General features: G+C 38.3%; 1 protein-coding gene across 1 annotated transcript in view; it reads right to left on the reverse strand.

Moving 5' to 3' along the window:
- The window catches only part of LOC5568069 (DNA-binding protein D-ETS-6), a 48,714-nt gene extending 31,381 nt beyond the window's left edge, over positions 1-17,333 (reverse strand). Inside the window, exon 1 of the mRNA XM_001651959.2 lies at positions 16,766-17,333. Within this exon, the coding sequence (XP_001652009.2) occupies positions 16,766-17,183 (418 nt within the window). The 5' untranslated portion in view covers positions 17,184-17,333. The remainder of the gene's footprint in view (positions 1-16,765) is intronic.
- Positions 17,334-17,797: the final 464 nt, after the last annotated feature.

Here is a 17,797-nt window from a genome sequence, read left to right on the forward strand (position 1 = left end):
GTACATTCAGTTGAATGCATTCAGTGATTGAATGATGAACGCGTTCTTAAGTGTCTCCCAGTTGAGAGATTGGTTCTCTCTCCGTTCTGTGAGTCTAAATCAAAGACGGGTTATCTCAATCGTTTGCGATTCGTCGGAATTGCGATCACTCTAGGTAGTTACGTTCGGCTGCAACTATTTTTTTATTTTTTTATCGGTAGCGTTCGAGTAAGTGAGTAAATTTTCCTATGTTTAGTAACATTGAATTTCTTAGCATCGTTACTCCCAACAATTTAAATCCGGTCGTATCACTCGCTTACAGTGAATCCTAGACACCTAGACCATTCCCTTCCCTATCATCCAACTTCTTGACATCTATGAGTCGCTGGCCTCTCTTTAAGTAGGTGTCTTCTTCTTTCTGGCGTTACGTCCCAACTGGGACAAAACCTGCTTCTCAGCTTAGTGTTCTTATGAGCACTTCTGCAGTTGTTAACTGAAAGCTTTCTTTGCCGATTGACTATTTTTGCATGTGTATATCGTGTGGCAGGTACGAAGATACTCTATGCCCTGGGAATCGAGAAAATTTCCTTTACAAAAAGATCCTCGCTCAGCGGAATTCGAACCCACGACCCTCTGCATGGTCATACTGAATAGCTGCGCGTTAACCGCTACGGCTATCTGGGCCCCCAATAAAAGTAGGTGTCATACAGGCCCATGGCCCATTTTCGGGTAAATTGAATCGAGAGTGCGATGTTTTGTTTAATGTTTATGATCCGTAATCGAGCAAGTGTCGCAATAAAATAACTGATTGCTTGCTTGGAGGCTTGCAGGATGCCTTTCAATGTTTTCTCTCCTTCCAAAACCAAATTTTTAATGTGCTTCAACTTTTTGCCACATTATTAGCTGTTTTAACAATATCAAAAATTGATAATCAAACCATAACAAACAATTAAACAAAACAATGGCCTTTATTTTCACAGTTCTTACAACTGATAGTGGGCGATATTCACTTATCGCCCGGGACATCCTGGCTACGAAGAACACTGTGTATCGATATATGGTTGTCAGGGCCTGGTGTCATATCATCATTATCCTCCCCTTTGCCAGTAACGGAGAAAATGAGCGTGACAGGCAGTGCAAATTGTCAGGTCTTTTCATCTCTGACTTCCGATTGAACAGCTATTTCATCCAAAATAGTTGATCGTAAGTAATTGGAATATTTAAGAGTAGTAAAATAAATAACATGACAGTTTTCAGTATGCAATCAACGAAATAGTCCATTATCACGCAACGCAAAACATCCTTCCAAGAAGAATCACTAGAAAAAATATGGAAAATTTCTGGAGGAATTTCTAGAGGAATCTCAGGAAAAAAAATCTTGGTCGAATTCTTGCTGACATCCCTGGAAGTGTTACAGGAGAAATCTCTTGAGGAATCTCTATAGAGATTGTTTTTATGCAATCCCTGGAGAAACTTTTCCAAAAAAATCTGTATGAACTCCATGATGTATTCGTGGGCCCTATTTGAATCCGGTTGCGGTCAAAAGTTCTTCCTGGAAGAATCCTTGGAGCAATTCTAGGAGAAGTTCCTCATGGAATACATGGAATACATGAAAATCTGAGGAGAAATTCCTGTGGAGACTTTTGCTGGAGGAAGTTCAGGCCGAATTCCTTGAGGCAATTTCCTGTGATACTTACCGCAGCAACTTAGCACAAATTGTCACCCTTGTTTGGTATCTGCTGATGACGGGTCTCGAAAAATAACAAAGCAATTGTCGCTATATATGAATCACACTTTCGTCATGTGCCACTTGGAAGCAAGTGTTTTTTTTTTTCATTTTCATCAACATTTTGTGGTTTTGTATTTCTGATTAAAGAAAACCTGAAAAAGTCGTGCTAAGTGTTCTTTCATTTGAAGCTCAACGGAAGAAATAGATTTGAATATCGATTTTGGGAGCGTCTCAAAATTATTGGCCATTTTTGACCCTTGATGAATAATGTGTAACTTTTTATTAACAGAAATTTTTATTTTTATCTCTATTTCATAAAAAAAAAACGTTCGAATACAAGGAGGAAAGAGGGGAACTGAAATAACTTGAGAATTGTTGGAGATTCTGCCTGGGGAATTCCGGCTGCAAAAAACATTGCCATTCATCTGCCTAATACGAGCCTCAACGATTCGTTTACGCGAAGGACAACTCTAAAAGTTAGACTTTTGATTGCTCCCGCAATTAGCGCATACATTTTTTTTTGTATTTTCCTCCACAGGACAGATGTCCTTTGCGTGAGAAAAACCTCCGCGAATCATGTATTTAGCAACCATGGCACCGACGGCACTGAGTGGGGTTCTGGTAATTTCCTCCAAGTTTCTGGAAATGTTCCCATGTCACACGGACATCGAACATAAGTCTTGTTTTTCTAAAGCTTCAATATTATTTGGATCACTTTTGTTAAAGTAAACTAAATAATATTCTTGAGAAAGTCCTTTCCGACGAATGCCAGATTGGGTTCTCTTCGTCATAATGATTACTTGGACTGGGGAAAATCCAAGTAAACACTTTTGATCTCTTCAGGTGACTTATAGACGACTTTGAATAAACGTTCAGTTTTGTCGTCATAAGTAAAAAAATGCCCTCTTCTCTTTGGCAAAACGCGATAGTCTCTTTTCTTTGCAATTTGAGAGGATACCTTGATTTTCCTAATGGAGTTCAAAATCTCCTGCTTAAATCCTCCAAATTCGGAACAACTGATCAAGATTGGCGGCATTTTTTTTCCTAACTTGTATCGAAGAGCCTGGGCTAGAAGCAGCTGATGTTCGAAAAATTAGTCTAAAGTATCGAGATGACTACTCATTTCGATGCAATAATCAACATTAACCATTTCGCCGCGAGAAAACGCGCATTCTGGAGAAGCTTCTTCCTTTTTAGTGATAGTTTTAAACCCCCGCTTTTTTGGAAGGATTTTATGAATTCAGAGATTCACTCTTCCTTTTGTTTGTGGTTGCAACCATGATATGTGACTTTGGTTGCAACCATGATACGTTGACCTTCTAAGAGGTTTTCCCACGACGGTAACTAAGAAGGATTACTGCCGCTAGCTAGCGCAAACAGGTCCAACGAAAAATCGAAGGCATGGATCCAAACATATATCGAATAGGGATTGATAGGTAGAAAAAAGTATCACTGAAAAGTACTTTTTTTAAACTGAGAAGTACTGTTTTATTGCAATACTTTCGAGAGCAGAAAGAATTTTTACAGTGTCAGTTACCATTGACACTCAGTCGCTACTATCCCTGGAAACAGTTAAAATTACTTAACTAAAACTTGGACTTGAATAGAGTTAACAGCATATAAAATTCGTCATATTCAACATCCTGTTGGCTAAAAACATTAGATCTATAGTTCGTTTGAACTGTATCATAATTTTGTAAAAAAAATTTAATTCGCCATTCTTGCCTTACCACTTCTACTCGGATTCCAGCATCCTTCTCACTGCAGGAAACGTGGCGCAAAAGGAAATCGTACTTTATTCAATTTATAAACGCTTCCTTCCTGGCAGGAAGCCACAGCCATCGGAAGGGATTTGGGTTGCTGTAAGTTTTCGGTTTACTGAATTTCTCCCGCACAGTGTCCCGGTTGGCCGACCGCCCGCAGCGTTTCCCGAAGAGGCCAAGCAGCCAACTCCGGGGGCATGTCCTTGTCACCATCGCCGCCGCCACCACCGGCCGTCGTTGAGGAAGAGCGGGGAAATTGATATAAATGTCACCGACTGGCGGGGGCTTAAGCGGGTTGACTTTATTGTTTAAATTAGCATAATTCCTTGTAAAAACCTGCCCGGCAGATTGCCCGACTGTATTTTGTGACATCTCGTCCTCCGCAGCGTGACTTGCTCGGGTGAATCATAGATGACTATGCCGGTTACGAGAGGGCACCACCTTTAATGTGATTTTTATGAAGTGTGTTCTAGAGTTTCGAGGACAAAAGGTTTTGGCAGTCAAGGATCATTTATTTATTATACGACTACTCGACGTAGCCCTTGTATTAGCGATGGAGAGCTTTATGAGTAGCGTTGGCTGTCTTGACAGGAGAGGATTATGGCAGAAGCATGCTGTTTCGGTGATGAGGAAGTTCAACGTCTTCAGGATCAAGACTGCAATTTTATAACACTTTTTTAAAATTGTGTTAATTTACAAAAAAAAAAATATAATAATCAATACAGTTCAAATACTTTGATGGCTGATATCCTTTTTGCTCCAGATTTATTTTCATGATAAAATTTGAGAACCTAGGCAAAGCCTAGTCATTTTTAGCTCGCCGCCAAAATTTCATGCAATTTGGATAACTACAAACAGAATTACAGGCTCATTATGGTGATAGTGTACGAAAATCGGCATAGTTTTTGGAAGTAATCCTATAATAATTAATAAAGCAATTTCTTGACGAATCAGTGTAGAATAGAAATTTTCTTGAAACTGGAAGCTTTGAATGGATTTTCTGAAGGAAGTCGTGGAAAATTGCTAAAAAATTCGTAGTTGCACTCCGTGATTGACCAGAACTATCGGAGTTACACCGAGATTTAATGAATGAGACTTGGGATTAGCGAATCGTTTACAAAGTGCAAATCGAGAGTTCAAAGTTTATATACATGTCAATGACGGCTCCGACCACGGTCATCGGGGAAGGGAAGGAATGTTAGTTAGGCAACCATTGCTACTAGAGTCCGAGTATACATTTGATACATGATCTAATCACGCCTAACCTGATTCCCGATACTAGGAACCATATTACGCATTGCATGCCAAACGAGTGTGTTTTCGGTTCCATTACTTGCTTCCGCTGGAGCACGCGATATAATCGATGGATCAAACACTACTTATTACTGTAGACACATGATTTAATACTTAAACACGCAAAAATGTTATTTTCACGCAGTATTATTGAAGAGATCACTGGATCTCTTATCAAATCATAAGAAACCAGAGAAATCTTCGAAAAATTTTCTTTACACCTATCCGAGGTCGGTTTTTGTCGGTTCTCCTAGTGAAATTCTAGCAGGAATTTCTGGAAGATCTCCTGGAGACATACCAGGAAATATTATTCGAAGCATCTATGGAAGATTTTTTTTGGGCCCTCCAGTATTAATACCCGGATTTTCTACCGGAATTACGTCAGGAATCATTACACATTTTTTCTACGATTTCCTTCATTATTTTGTGTAGCTGTTTCTCTAATAATAAATAAAATCAACTCCTGTTGGATGTTCAGATTTATTGAAATTACTTTGGATTAAAATTTAAAAAAAATGCATTAAAATTCAATCAAGACAAAGTTACGAGTAAACGAATCACAAAACGTATGAGAAAATACGCATAATTACATTTGCAGCGTTCTCTCTGTCCATTGTGTAGGAAAATGCTCGATGAATAATTGTAGAAGCTCAATCACAGGCAAACAGGCGTAGGACTTAAAACTAGTGATCCTTTATAAGAAAGATTCGCGGAACCTGACATTTCTGTCAAAGTGTGAGCCAAACGAGCAGCGAGAGCTGTCAAAGCTTGAGTCAAATGATCATGCGTAATGTTTGTTTTGAACTTTTTTTTGAGGAGTAATGTAAACCGCTTGAAATTATTTCGGTAAAAGTTGTTTTGCATAGAGAAAAATAATAAAATATTTTCCTTTTTTGATGTTTTGTCAATGCAATATTTAGTTGTTGATTTTTTCAGCTGTTTATTAGTTTGGAAATGTAGCTCAGCGATCTATAACGAAGCAAGATACACCTTTTTTTATCAATGAGGAAGTCATGTCCGTGTTACAATATTATTCTCAACGCCGAGCAAACTCTGCACTGCTGGACTGTTGCCAAATCATTTTATATTATTCCGCGTATCTCTGATATAAAGGATCACTACTGATTACAAGAGCGAAGTGAAATTAGAGATTTGAGAGAATTTGGAAGCCTTTGATGCCTTCAACTCGGCTAATTTTCATTCTTTTACCGAAATCCGCACAGCCGAGCGATCAGCAACTGAGTTTTAGCTGACATGTCAGCAAAAAATCAAGTTTGTTTATAGCAGCACCTGTGGATGCCGCTGACATCAAACATCACTTTTACTGAGAATTCAGCAAACGAACTTTAGCCAAAATTTGCACAGCTGAGATCGGCATTCTGATTCAAGTGTGTACAAATCTTCTCTATACGGATTAAAAAAAAACTTCAGATTTGAGAATTTTTAAATATCAGACAGATTGAAATTTATCTGTTTCTGAGCTGATGAATTCAGTCGATTTTCCATTGATTCCATAAAAGTATGCATGGAGAGCACAGGGACCTTTGCCATGGTTTCAGTGGTTAAGGTTAAGATGCATCGAATCCAAACCTCAAATTTTCAAGAGCACAAACCTAGAGAACTAAATAGCCGTTCAAGCTGAAAACCTAATCGATTGCTCACCACCAGCGAGTGACCGATCGATTAAGTTTTCAGTTCAAACCGCTATCTGGCTCTCTAGATTTGTGCTCTTGAATATTTTAGGTTTGGCTTCGATGCATCTTCACCTTAATTTTACAAAAAAAATTTGGTTGCATGAACAAATAAATGTTACCGAGGAATTGCTACAGATTGGCCACATCTCATTAATATTCAATATGCGTTCACGTGACACACAAATCATTCTGAACGGCCTCAATATGGTGCACGCTCAAAAAAGAGTTCTGGAAAACGTGAACTGTCAAAAATATACCCAGGAACTACCATCATAAACATGATCTAGTTCACGGTGTATTTTTGCTTGTTGACGAGTTCACGTCTGCTGTTCACGGATACGAGAACGGATTTTTTTTCTGTGCGACCACTGCACTAAAGTGACATTTTACTCAAAGATATTTCAAAGCGACTTATTGGATCTAAAAACCAGCTGACATCAAATATGCACTCAGTATGTTGTTCGGATTTCGAAAACAAAAAAAAAATTTGCATTTCCGACCCTAATAATGAAGTTCGGCGATGGTTGTACCGCTGGAAGTGATCAAAACCTGAGAGGGAGGCACAGATACTACACACGAAATATGACACAACACTTTTCCAAATTGCAAGATAACTCCCGCTCACCATCGACATCAAGGCAGCCTTGCGAAAAATCGCTAGTTTTCTTTTGTTGTGTACCTTCGATCTTTCTGGACAAATTTGGGAATAGGGCCATAGTTTTATGTGAATTCAATTTTAATTTTGATTGGAAAAGAGTAAAAAGATGCATGTTTCAATACTTTATATTCGATCAAATTAAAAGGTGCTATCGTGGCATTGCTTTTGGGTGTGCAGGAATTGATTTTCAACCGATTGTTGTCAACTTTGATGAAATGCAAAAATATGTTTTGATCAGTTACACGCTCACAGTGACAGTTCGTGACAGCTATGACTCACTATGACGTACATAAATTTTGTATCGGTTTCTCCCTCCCAGATCAAAACTATTTACGGAAGATTGACTGGACTTTAAAGATGATAATTGGAGATTTTGACTATTAGCCACAAATTAAGCGTTGATGATTTTAAATCATTACCAACGTTTCGATCCAGTTGTTTGGATATTCTTCAGGGCTCGATAGGAATTTTATTAACTAAAATTTGTTTCCTATCGAGCTCTGAAAAAGATCTTAAACTGAACTGCTCACCTCATGTATTTGTGAGTTGAATCAGTTTGTAATTCAGTCGTGGTGGTTCAATAGTTAATGGGGAATACTTCTGTAAATTCATATATTTTTTTTCCATAATCTCTGCAAGTTGTCATTTTTAAAGCTAAGAAAAACCTTTTGGATAGCATTCTAAACGATAGCTTGCAACGTCCATTGGTTAGGAAAACGTGTAACACTAATGTTGAATGCGATTCCAATAGTATTTTTGGAACAGAGATTTGCCCCTTATATTCCAGCGAAAAAGGCCAATTGAATAAGTTAATTGATGTTAACTGTAGACTTGCAGCCTGAAGTTTATAAATTGTATTGGCTAATGCAGTGTAGCAATGTTTCCACCAAGGTACCTGTAATGCTAGGTAAGCAAACTAAGCAGTCAGTGGATGCGGGGTGTGGTACACTGCGGAGGAGGTAGAAATGACAGCTGGCTAGTTTGTGTACGTTGTTCTGGTTTCGATCCCTTAGAAACCGAAGTTGCTAATGGTTGTTTGTTTCTATCAAACAAGCAAAAACTTTTCGCGCGTCATTCAATAGTCCTCCTTTTTGCCGAGCAATCACCCTTACAAATTAGGTAAGTTTTTCATAATAATTATAATGTGACGTAATATTAAATGTAAATCTCTTTAAATTTTAGAAGCTGTGTTTCAAAGCTTTGCAAATGTTACGTTTGCGACCATCGATGAAGTTCTTCTCGTGCACCATTATAATCAAGCGCACCCCGAAACACGCCCGTCTAACCAAAGACAAACTAAAGACCTCGATGTCCCTTGCAGTTGCCCAAAATTTTATGGCTTATAAGGTAATCTAGAATGCCGTGAAAAGTGTACTGCGATCTGTCAAACTTGGGTACCTTTTGTACCATCGAGGGACCAAATGCAGTACTAGAAGTGGTACACAATCTGAGCCCGAGTGTGACGGACCTGGTCTAACTGCTTGATTTGCGACGAAGGATTCCACCGGAAGGCCTTCTGGGAGACCCTTCCCATATGAATCCGGACAATGACAGACGGAGGATATCAGTGAAAAATCCGATCGAGCGTCAATAGATACAGAAAGCTCGGGTTTACAAGTGTACCCCTTGCCGCAGGAGCTTTTGGGCGAAACGGACCACAGCTGCACACTTTATAGTGCACACGGAACGGCTGATTCCATAGACCAAGTAGACTACAATGTTATTACCCCAGACACTCTTTGTTGAGCTTTGTATATAGAAAATTCTAAAAAATGTATTAGAGTTTGAGCTGAAACACAGTCAGAGCTCAACTTGTCGACGCCTTCGGAGTGCCCTTTTCCTGATTAAGCTAAGTATGCTGTTCCGCTCAAGAAAAGTAAAAGTTTCTGGTCAAGAAATGGTCAAGAAAATTCCTACAGTGAGCTCCATTTGAATTGACATTTCTTTTCAACTGCGTACTGCGATCAAAGAAAAATGCTTTCCTTGAGCATTTCTTGCAAGAAATTTCCCACGCATCGAGATAGGCGATTACTTTTCTGTTGAAGTGCATACTTCGCTTTACACGTAATTTGTGCTGAACAACCAAAATCTATCCAACCACAACCATATAGGTATTGCTGTTTGCGTTTGACGTGCAAATCTAGTTCAAATGCGTTCCAAACTCGGTAACACAAACTAATCAACACCTTAGCAACCTAGATCCATATCACCGCCAACCTAGCAAAGAAATACTGTCTTTGACTTCGCTTTCCTTGTGAAAAACCGCGTTTGGTGCTCCCGCATTTAATATTTGCATTTCAAACGCACAGAGCAATACTGGTTCACCGCGGTGAGATCTTCTCATGGTGGATTTTACTTGCTTTTATTTCTATTATAGGGTGTCCCATAAAGACAGTTTTCTAAGATCATCCTTCTGCTACAAGATTTAAACAAGCATGCTTTGAACTAATCTCAATGAGCAGGATCGTTTTGAATCCTGATTTTTTCAATCTCAGCGTGCGGGATTTGTGCCAGGATTCAATCTCAGGATTGAATCACTGTCATTGAACTCGCAGGAGATCAATTTTACCACCACTTCCCCTACAAGACTACAAAATGCTGCCCAGATGATATAGTACATCGGATATTCGACGTTTCAATGGGAATTGGGACGAACCAAACCTATGAAACGGGAGGTGCAGTAGTAAGGAAAGCAATAAAATTATGTCGGTCGTCAGGCACGTCCAAGAGTTGTATCAAACCACTCTACTTGTTAGCACTACTAGCGGTCATTATCGTCCTTGATGAAGCGAATTAAGTCAAATATTTGACCTTCACAGCACTATGTTTGGTAAATCCAGACATGCTCTTGCGGAAATTGATTCTAAGTACAAATCTTGCTCTGGTAAATTTAAATATCAGCAGCTCTTGGAAAGGGATTTTTTGAAGACGGGCACGACTTTGATGTCAAGAATCGTAATATTTTTTCAAACACATCAAAAAATATTTTTATATTTTTGTGTTTTTTCTTGCTGCCTGTGAAAATTTTGTTTGAATAAGTGAACTTTTACATTGATTTTTTTGATTTTAGAAAAACAATTCTTGTCTAGGCAGCACAGACCCTACTTTTGTGGTTTGTTGGAACTGAATGATTTTTTCAAAATCCTTCGATGTGGTGAGTTTAAGTAGAATTTTTTGTTTAAAATTTTATTTGGCTTTGCTAGAAAGCATTTGACAAATGGTAAAATTCTGAAAAATCGCTAGTTTTTCTCTCCACATACGATAACTTCACGAAATCATAGCTTTTCAGGTATTTTCAATATAAATAAAATTATTTCATTTCAAATTTACCTATGTCAAATGTCTATACTTTTGGATAGCCAACACAATGTTTAGATTTTTACATGTTTTATTGGAAATACACAGACATGGTTTTGATCCTTTCAAAAATCGACCACAGCTGAAATCGGATTTCGTGCAAGTGTCTCTGCGTGCGGGTCCGCATATCCATTTTGACCCTTCATACAGGACACTGACTGTTCACAAAAAACAGTATAATATTGATCAAATCGTTTTTCATATTATTTCTGTGCAGATGCCATGTTACAATAGTTGATAGAACCAAACCATCATCATCATCAATAATAAGTTGCAACTTGAGTTGCTAAGCGAACATGAAAAAGCAACGAGAGTTACCCAGAGTTGCTCTGTATCTCACATAAGTAACTGCTCAAAAGAACTATTGAACAACTATTGAGTTACTTGTTTTTAATCATGGTTTACGGCTAACCAGCCGAGTGGAAGTTTAACAACTACCGAAAAGCTAAACATTACATATAATTTGCAATTGGATTAGATGGACAAATTGATGTGAAGATTTGCGAAAAAGTTACACGTCTTCTCAGTGAGAATCGAACTCACGACTCCCCGATCTCTAGTTGGGGCGCGTTACCACTACGCCATGAGAGGACTCATGAACGCAGAAGTTAACCTGAATTCGATTTCAGCTCAATAATCACGTGGTCCTTTTTCGCAAAGTGCACCTCTTTCGGAAGAATTAGATACCCATCCAAACACAACGCTTTCTATATATATCCAATGCTTAGCCCGAGAGCGCATTGTTTTTTAGGTATAGGAATAGCACACTACACTAGGTGGGGATTGCTCATCAAACCTTCCGGTCCGCCTCATAGTTACGTACTATTTGGTGCTGGGTGTAGTTCTTGTTTTTCCAGCTGTATTGAAAAGCATGAGCCATAGTCTTTGGCATACAATTGGATCTTTCTTTAGCAGAAAAGAACCGAAATGTCTATCGACGACCGGTGATTGCTAGCAGATATAGTGGAGAGCTTGTCTTGAAAAGTTCATCGCTTCAAGCTTGTTGAAAAACTGAATACACTGATTGCCTGTCGATCAGAGCCGAACTAGGCATAGATCGTATACATACATCTGAATCTACATGTCTCCGATGTATTACATCGTTCCAGGTGGGAGTTATCTGATATGTGAATATGGTACCATAACAGAACTTTCCATCTGAACGAAGTGATAAATCATAATATTCCGCAAACTGTATCACACATCTACAGAATGTATTGCGTGAAGTTAAGACACAGCAGAGTATTGGGTACATAGGACCAAGTCCCTGCCGGGTGGCGCGAAACTGATGAGCGATAGACAATAGAATCAACAACACTGCCATAAGGGATAGTAAGCAGTGGCGCGGGAAGTGGGTAGGACAGGTAGGACATGTACTACGCATGAAATCACCTGGGTAGGACAGTCAAAGGATTGTCCTACCCACGATTCAACAAAACAAAACACTAGATCAGCAGAAACGCGATCATTGTACTCTCAAGCCTAGTAAAGTATGACATGGTTTGTACATGACCCCCAAAAGTTCTGACTCGTGAGAAGAACGATTGAGAATATCTGTAATGAAAATCATGGGAAATTAACTGTAATAATTGCTACAAGAAACTTCCTCAGCCATTAGAAAAATAAATGGCGCAATACTCTATGGCATTTCTGAAGTAATCAATAAATGGATTCTTAAATATATTGACTGTGTAGATGTATCAAATACCCTGTTTATGTTTGGGACAAATTGCCGTGAGCATTCCTGGAAGTAAGTTTTGAGAAGTTTCTGGAACATCCATAGATAATTATCAGAAGATTATTGAAGAATCTTTGAATGAAGTAATGGGTTAATCCAATACTAGTCTAATACCACCTTGTTATAAACAGCACGAGTGTGATGATGCTTACGATTTCTGAAAGAGCGTAATCTTTTGATATAATCTATCACAGCATTGCTGAATCTCTTGAAGATTTTCAGAGCAATTTTTATAGAACTCTTACAGCACACTGTCTAGAAGTTCTTGGTTGATTCAGTATTGGCGTAGAATTTTTTGGAAGTAATTCTTAGTCAATTCCTTAAGAATTATTTGATCAAATTCCTACTGATATTTTGTGGCATCATTCATAGCAATTATCCAGCAAATTATAACGACTTTTCGAAAAAAAAATTGCTGGATTGTTCAGGAAAGCATCGTCAGTTTCTTCTGAAAACTTTTGCGAATAGCCGGGTCATTTTGGTGCAATGAAAAAAAAACACCTCATATTCACAGATTTTTTTTTCTGTCCAGCCATTTCTAGTCTAGAAATAAACGAAAAAAATAGAACAACCACACTCGTAGTAAACGCAAGATATCTCTTCATTTAACGGAAAGTCTTTAGAGTATCTATTTCCACCGAAATGGTATCTTTTCTTTATTCTGCTTGCATTTAATCCTGATGCAGAATTTTACAGGCTCCATAGACTTTCAGAAACTATAACGGGTTTAACAGGCTCTTCAAGAGTTTCATCTCAAATATCCCGATTGAAAGCTTCAGGAATTATCATAGTGATTTTATTTAAAATTCTTTCAGAATCTTCTATAAGGTTCTCTTCAGGAGTTTTTCTAGAGATTTCTCAAAGGATGCATAGAAGAATGTCTCCAGAATTTGCTTCAGGAAATCCTTGAGAACTTCAAAGCTACTACCTCTAGTAATTTCCTCAGATATTACTTTGATTTTTTTCCAAGACTGTCTTTGAATTTCCTCCAGATATTTTTCACTAATCCTTGAATCGAATTATCCACTTGTTAGTCTTCAAGAAATCCTGCAAGAATTGCTCCACCTGTTCATGTGGATTCCTTCAAGAATTCATCCGTGTTCCCTTCCTGAAATCCAAACTTCCTTGAGGGGTTTCTTGAGGGTTTCTTGAGGAACATTTCTTCCAAGTATTACTCCTACAGTTTCATCAAACATTTTTTAAAAAGTTCTTCTAAAAATACTCATGCAATCTTTAAAAGGTCATTTAAGGCTTCACACCAGTTTATACTACAACAATTTTTACAATATTTCCTCCGAAAATTCCACAAATTTGTTAAGAGTTTCTGTCCAATGTTTTTCCAGAAATTTCTTTAGAAAATCCTGCAGAATACTGTCTCAAGATTCAATTGTTTTTTTTTATCGCCTTGGCAAATTATCTAGGACATCTTTTTAAGCTTCTTTAAGATTCTAGTAGTTATTTCAGAGTTTCTTGTTCATTAAGGGTGACTTCAAAACTTACTCAAGTTTTGTCAGAGGTTACTATAAAAGTTTATTTTTAGAAATAAATCACTGATTTATTTTTCAGAAAAAATCCTTGGCATTTCCCTGGAGACATTCCTGGAACAGTCTTGAAGAGTTATGCTATTTTTAGTTGAGCGGAAAAGTCACCTGAAAATATCGTTAGAACGCTTGGAAACAGAAGAATTTCCTCAACTCTACATAAAACGACCGATATGTCACTTACACCGCTCTGTGTTTGAGCCCCTCAAATATAGTAAATTTCAATTTCCAGCCCAGGGTTAAAATTTTTCGTAGCTTCACAGCACACAATAAAAAATTGCTAGTGTTTGTCCTACCCATGGTTCCGAACGTGGACGCGCCTCTGATAGTAAGCATGTGACTATTGTCGAAACTATGATTAGGAGGCAAATCAACATCCCAAGATCAAATTTTTGTTACAACCAATGTAGGTATTATTAAATTAGGCTGTAGAAAATGATAAATATCTGCAAGGTAATAAATGCTCGTAGTCTGTTTTCTTCGAATACACATGTATAAATTGTTAAAATGGCCGAATCATACGCGGAATTTATTAAACGGATCATGAAATTAGGACTGAAATCATAATGATGATAGATTATCAACTTTCCTTTCGTCGTGCTATTTTTTAACGTTAGAATCACCAAACTGATTGGTTTCCCACTACATACACCAATACAACAGCACAAAAACTGAAGTATTATAATCGTGCGTTGAAACTTATTCAGTGAATTCTTGTATATAGCTAGTATAAATGACAGAATCATCAACTTCTTAAACTTTCTTTAACTGAAAACAGGATGCTTGTTTATCAAACATGCTCAATCTGCACCTAAAATCTCGGATCCAAATAGTTTTCTAAATAAAATTGTGTCTAAATAAAACGTGCAGGCCAACAAAACATAATTGAGTAAGAGTTTACAAGTTACTTAGCACATGAAAAGCATTTTGAAAAGGGATTTTGACGGTTCGATTGGCGGCTTACCGCCTACTCGCATTTCTCCCTTTCAGGATCTCTACTCACAACAATAATTATTTAACACAAACTAATATCAGATGGGCCGCCATTCTGTGGAGTGATGTGGCCCCTTCCTTTCCTTGTTTTATTATCTTTCCAGAACAACCGAAATGAAGAAGGAAACCTCCAAGCCATTGTGGAGAAGTGATGTCACAACAGGAAGATACGCATACCCGGCACGCAAATATCCCCACCTCAAGATCGTTAACACGTGGAAGGTCGTAAATCGGTTTGATTACATGCAGGGACGAAAAAAATCATGCGCACTATACTCAATTCACTGACATTTATGCCACCATCAAAGTAACCGCACCACCACCAATATGATTGCACCAATGAAGATGGCACAAAAGTAGATGAAAAAACAAACAACGATGCCCGTACGTCACTGGTGTTTTTGATTATCAGAAGCAGAAGAGTGTCAGTTTTAGAAAATTGATTATCATTGAGGTTCATACTAATTAAAAAGTATGCTGCTTTACGGGTAATAAACGATCCGATGCACGGAATCGATGATGTTGACGCGTCTTTACTGTGCTTTGTGCAAAAATTACAACTTCCCGAAGCGGAATGTAAAAAAGTCAAGCTGTCCAGAATGAATATCATTTTTTGCTTCCGATGATCATAAAGCGGTTGAGTATCAGCAGGGTAAAAGGAAACTGACAATCTTGCGGCAAGCGCTTTGCCAATCTTTGTTGTGTTGTCAAGGCGAGGATAAAAACAAATAAAATTCAACGAAGATTCTACCCAGCAAGTATCAATGTAGGCGAGGGTAGATTGAGTATTTTCGTCCCTGATTACATGCATAATAATAACTATTTACACCTTGACAGAACTGCCTATCTCAAAAATAGGTAAGAAGGGCGGGACGATGGTGCGAGCCTACCCACTCTGTCATCGGTGGGCGTCGGGCGTGCTAACGGGTATAGCATGGCCTATGGGACTCTGCCTGCACAAATCATGTTTTCTTTCTCTTTCACTTTTTTTGAATTTGCTAACAACAATGCCATTAAAGTAAATCCAATACAGGAATGCAGTGCAGAGCCTCATAACGCCGTTTTCGGTAAACGTATTTCCCAGCGTGGGGGTTTATAGGGATGTTTGTGTAAACAACGCAGATTGGCCATGGCTAGGGGGTGCGTTGATATTAGCAGATTAGCAGATTAGGAATAGCACACTACACTAGCCAGCAACTGCGCTGGCTGAGATATCTATTGTGTGGGCTTCCAATGGGTTGAGTTGTTTTACACGAAAATAAGAATTTGATCAAAATCGTAAGGTATAAAAACAATACAGTATTACGTTACATAATATTAAATTGTTTTTGAATTGTATCTACACATGCTTCGACATTCAATTACAATACTCTGTATTGTATCCAATATAATATATTGTACAATAATGATTTATTTGATTCATTTAATGACACCTTTTTCCAGGTACTTACCTTGTTACCTACATACAATTATTCAAATGCATAACCTTTTAAGCTGTATTTAAATGCAAAATCCGTAAAAGTAACTCATTGATTTTTTTTCGCGTTTTAATTTTTAAACAAGTAGTGGCATCAACTACGTCCTATTTTTTAATTAATTGAAATACAAAACAGTATAAAAATCGATAACGCCACAATTTTCAAACCAATGTTGCATATATCGAGAACTCATAAATAGAAGACAAGAATAAATCTATAGCACACTATTATTGTTCTTAATTGAATCCGTTTTCCGATTGCAATCAAGCAGAGTTTGTTTTATTGTTCACACTCAGTCCACCTCAAAAGAAGTTCGTAATACCGAAAGGATTATCACTGAACGCCCATAATCACTTTTCTTCCTATATTCATTTCCGCTTGGACACCGGAATCGCCAGAGATCTAATTCGAGATGAGAGAATAATACACTAGAAGGAAGGAAGCTAGGGTTCACTGTTGGTCATTTATCAAGATTTCCGTGCTAGATTTAGCTGTGGGAGTGCTGCGAATTGTAACATGAGGGGAAAGCAGTGCCTGATTACCTGGGTCGGTATCGTTTCCTAGCAGGTTATCTTCTATTCCGGTTCCAATCTGTAGAAGATGGGCAAAATGTTTGGCAAGAGTGTTACCGCCGGCTTTACTGCCAGCGCAGACCCAAAAGTCCGCTTTGGTAAACTTTGCCAACTCGACGCCACCGTTGGGAAACCGCGCCGGTTCCAAGCTTGGGAAGATTTGGAACTTTTTCGAAATCCACTGAACCCACGAAGCGATGTGTTCGCTGGTCCATTCCTGAGGATTCGTAGGTACGTAGATGAGGGTATTATCACTATCTTCAGTCTCCGTTGACGATTCACTAGCCGCGGATGCTTCACGAACGAATTGATCATCATCTTGCATCTTCCGCTTGACACGATGGTGATTCCATTTGCTACCAGCACCTGTCCTTCCTGTGATGCACATTTAACACCTAATTAACTTTTTTAACGGTTTTCTGCACGCGTTCACCAATATAGCCTCACACGTGTGATCAATTAACAAGTTTCAACAATCAAAGTTACATTTTATTCACTCCGAAGCTGTGCACTTGCTCGCGCGTCGATCTGAACGGATTAAGAGTTGGAAGCGAACTGAATCAGTGGTCGAATACCGCGAATTTCACAAATATCTACCGATGATTAATGCAGATATGGGAGAGCGCCACTGACTGATCGCAAACCTCAAAAGAAACGCGCGCGCTGCTCTCAACTCAACGAGCGATCCAAAGTTCGCGCGCGGCTCGACGCACAGAGGAGTAACTAGAATAAATTCAAGGCCATAATATTATGGCTGATATGATTTCCCATGTCATGATTGCGTTGAGAATCTGTCTAAAACTATGGAAAAAATGTGGTAATGTTACAATAAGGTGGCTTCATCATCACTAACTTTAATCACTACTCGCCAATTATTTGTCACATTGGTAATTGTAACCGCATAATAGTCACATTTCATAGAGATTATACAAGGGCCTCATAATATAGTAGCAATGGTATTTCTATCAGATTTATTTTCTGACTATTCATCCAGATTGTCAG

Source organism: Aedes aegypti, chromosome 2 (assembly GCF_002204515.2).
Source record: "Aedes aegypti strain LVP_AGWG chromosome 2, AaegL5.0 Primary Assembly, whole genome shotgun sequence".
Classification (NCBI taxonomy): Eukaryota; Metazoa; Arthropoda; class Insecta; order Diptera; family Culicidae; genus Aedes; species Aedes aegypti.